This window comes from Medicago truncatula, chromosome 5, assembly GCF_003473485.1.
Source record: "Medicago truncatula cultivar Jemalong A17 chromosome 5, MtrunA17r5.0-ANR, whole genome shotgun sequence".
Lineage (NCBI taxonomy): Eukaryota > Viridiplantae > Streptophyta > Magnoliopsida > Fabales > Fabaceae > Medicago > Medicago truncatula.
The window spans coordinates 17,837,015-17,840,461 of NC_053046.1; the positions used below are offsets into that span (position 1 = coordinate 17,837,015).

The 3,447-nt window shown below is 34.3% G+C and overlaps 1 protein-coding gene across 1 annotated transcript; it reads left to right on the plus strand.

Moving 5' to 3' along the window:
* Positions 1–1,563: 1,563 nt before the first annotated feature.
* On the plus strand, positions 1,564–2,944 carry LOC11412789 (auxin response factor 17). The gene is made up of 2 exons (XM_003613727.1): positions 1,564–2,502; positions 2,651–2,944. Exons 1-2 carry the CDS (start codon positions 1,564–1,566, stop codon positions 2,942–2,944), a joined length of 1,233 nt encoding a protein of 410 aa, XP_003613775.1.
* Positions 2,945–3,447: the final 503 nt, after the last annotated feature.

Consider the following 3,447-nt stretch of genomic DNA (forward strand, 5'->3'; position numbering starts at 1 on the left):
ACCCCCAAATTGTTTTTTTCTCTTTTAGTAAAGTAATTGATTTTCACATATTTCTAGTTTTTTTCAAACATTTTTGTGATTTCATTGTTTTTTGTATTGATTTTTCGTCTTTGTGTGATGTTTTTATTTCTTAGTGCGATGTTTAATTGATTAAGATTGAAATATTAACCTTGATTGAGTGCATATATAATCAATGACTTTGGTAATGTTGCATATCTGGAGACATGAGTAGTTTACAAACTTGAATATAATCATATTTATCAACATATGTATATTAATGTTTTATTCTATTAACATAGATTTTGTGAGTTTGTTCTCATGTTCATTTTTTGTTTTGTTTTTAGAGAATTAACTTTATATTATATAAATATACTCTATCAACTTAAATGAAGATAAAAAAAAGTTGTTACAAACTAAAAAGATACAAAAAAAACTAGGAGATATATATGAGCGAAAAGAAACAAGAAAAACAAACTTATCTTCTTATTATATATTAAAGTTAACACAGAAGCATATTTTAGCCCTAATTTTAACCTAAACCTATTGCATAAATTTACTATTTTAACCCTAATGCTCACACCTAATCTCCTATTTTCATGAACAACCTAATGCTCACACCTAATCTCCTATTTTCATGAACAAAGCAAATCGGCATCGCTTTATTTCCCCTATTTCTTCAAAACAAATCGCCCTATTTCTTCAACAAAACAAATCGCCATATTGGAATAAAAGGGTTTTGAAAGATTATCTTCTTATATATTAAAGTTAACACAGAAGCATATTTTAGCCCTAATTTTAACCTAAACCTATTGCATAAATTTACTATTTTAACCCTAATGCTCACACCTAATCTCCTATTTTCATGAACAACTCTAATGCTCACACCTAATCTCCTATTTTCATGAACAAAGCAAATCGGCATCGCTTTATTTCCCCTATTTCTTCAAAACAAATTGCCCTATTTCTTCAACAAAACAAATCGCCATATTGGAATAAAAGGGTTTTGAAAGATTATAGCAACATTTTTTTTTGTTAATATTACAAACAGGTGGAAGAAACATTTCTACAAACAGTTAAAGGGTATCATTTACGGTAAATGTCAAATATTCGATAATAGGAAAATTATTTAAATAAAACATTTTACATGTTGAGGTTAAGAATGAGCTATTTTTAGGTACATAATATAACATTAACGTATAATTTTTACAAAATAATGAAGTAACATTTGTCAAAAAAAAATAAAAAAAGATGAAGTAACATGACAATAATATAACATTGACATATAATTTTAACAAAAGAATGAAGTAAGACACGATTGATAAAGATTAATATTTTTAAGGTGAATAAGTGTGGTATTTGAGGTTCGAATTCCAACATCTACATATATTTGGGACCACATGTTTTATTCTCTTTGATATGCATTGAGATTTATTTACGGGTGGAAAATCTAGTTGCCCATTTATATCAAACTTTGAAAACCCTAATCATATACCTTCCTTGTTCGCGCTTCTCTCTTACTCTCGTCATAGCAAATTCTCCCTTCTCCTAGTTAATCCCTCCGCCATGTCTCCTCAGCAACCTATCCGTGTTGATCCAAAAATCTGGCAGTGCTGCGCCGGCGCTGCCGTTAAAATTCCAAAACTAAATTCTCATGTTTACTACTTCCCATTAGGGCACTTAGAACACGTCTCTCCATCCCCAAACCCTAGCACACTCTCCCTTCTTGACCGTTCCCGTCAATTCATTCCCTGCACCGTCTCCACGGTTAATCTACTCGCTGACCCTGTTACCGATGAAGTGTTCGTCAAATTACTTCTCACTCCTGGTACTAATAACTGTGTCCACGAACCTCCTCCTGAGGTTCGTGAAGACCAACATGACGGGGTTAAGGTTGTTTCCTCTGGCAAAACTCTAACTCCGTCTGATGCTAATAACGGCGGTGCATTCTCAGTGCCTAGCGAATGCGCAAAATTAATCTTCCCGCCACTTGACCTCCAGGCCGAAAAGCCTTCTCAGAAACTCTCAGTCACTGACATTCACGGCAAAGAATGGAAGCTTCGCCACGTCTACCGTGGGACTCCCTTGCGACACCTGATCACCACCAATTGGAGTGAGTTTGTTGACGAGAAGAAACTGATTGGCGGCGACTCCTTAGTTTTCATGAAAAAATCAACTAGAACTGGAACCGAAACGATCTCTGTTGGAATCCACCGGCAGAAGTTTGGTGCTGCCACTAAAATAGCAGAAAAATCTGTTACCGAGGCTGTGGAATTGGCGGAGAAGAACATGGCTTTCGATGTTGTGTATTATCCTACTGCTGAAGGTTGGTGTGATTTTGTAGTTAATGCTAAGGTTGTGGAGGATGCCATGAAGAATAAATGGAATTCTGGATTGAGAATTAAACACTCTTTGAAGAAAGACAATTCTTCAAAGAGATGCTCAAATTTTGAGGGAACAATATCTGCTCTATCTGCTCCTAATCGTCCATGGCGCATGCTTGAGGTATGTCTTTATATATATATGCTCTTTTCTTTTAGTCTTATTATATCTCAACCGCACAATGTTACATATAGTATTTTTGTTTAATATAGGATATGTTCCAATGTGATCATCTTAAACATTAATGTCATTTTTCATCTCAACGTGATAGGTTAGGACTGCTAAAGATTCTGCCTTACATAATGATATAGAGAGAGACTCCTCCATTCCAAAGATAAAGTTTCATTCTTCAACGACGAGATCCTTCAATGAAGCATCGTTGAATAGCAATGCTTTGCTCCATGACACCGCATCAACTTCTTCCAACTGCAACACCAAAAAACTTAGTCCTGGTTCAATTATGTTATTTGGTCAGATCATACGTCCTGTTGGAAGTGATTTACACGATTCAGATATCAAAGGAGAAGATGGCGGGAAGGGCTGCAATGAAAATTGTCTTGTGTAGTTTAGATGTTAATGTCATTACTGCAGATAAAGTGGTGACTAATGACTTTTTTGTTACTGAATCTATCTGTTAGAACAAAAACGATTGCAGCTGGCTAGCTGAAACCATATGACTTTGCAACAAAATATGAATCTATGCAAATATTTTTTAGATAATGTAGGTCTCTAAAATAGTTATTAAATGAAGAATGTTACGAGAAGAAAATAGTTGTACATACTTACTATAGCATTGATCTGAAGGTCCCATACCTTCCCTCCAGCAAGCATTTTGTACATACTTTTTTTTTTTTTTTTTTTTTCTTGCTTTTTCTTTAGTTTGTAACCAAAAGAACGAAGATTATTATGAACCAAACAAGTAGGACCAATGTTAGGCTCATTTACGTTTGAACTTGATTAAATAATCGAGTCTAACTTCTCAAACTGCTACGGTACATTGCTATTATTTGGAACTAGCGAAGTGCCCGTTGTTTTTTTTGGCTCTTTTTATTGCGCTAATATTTAAAA

What these genes read in the sequence shown, in the direction of transcription:
- LOC11412789 (XM_003613727.1), top strand. Translation starts at nt 1,564, where the DNA reads ATGTCTCCTCAGCAACCTATCCGTGTTGATCCAAAAATCTGGCAGTGC. An exon ending in GTCCATGGCGCATGCTTGAG is followed by an intron (nt 2,503 to 2,650) that starts GTATGTCTTTAT and finishes TCAACGTGATAG; the next exon opens with GTTAGGACTGCTAAAGATTC.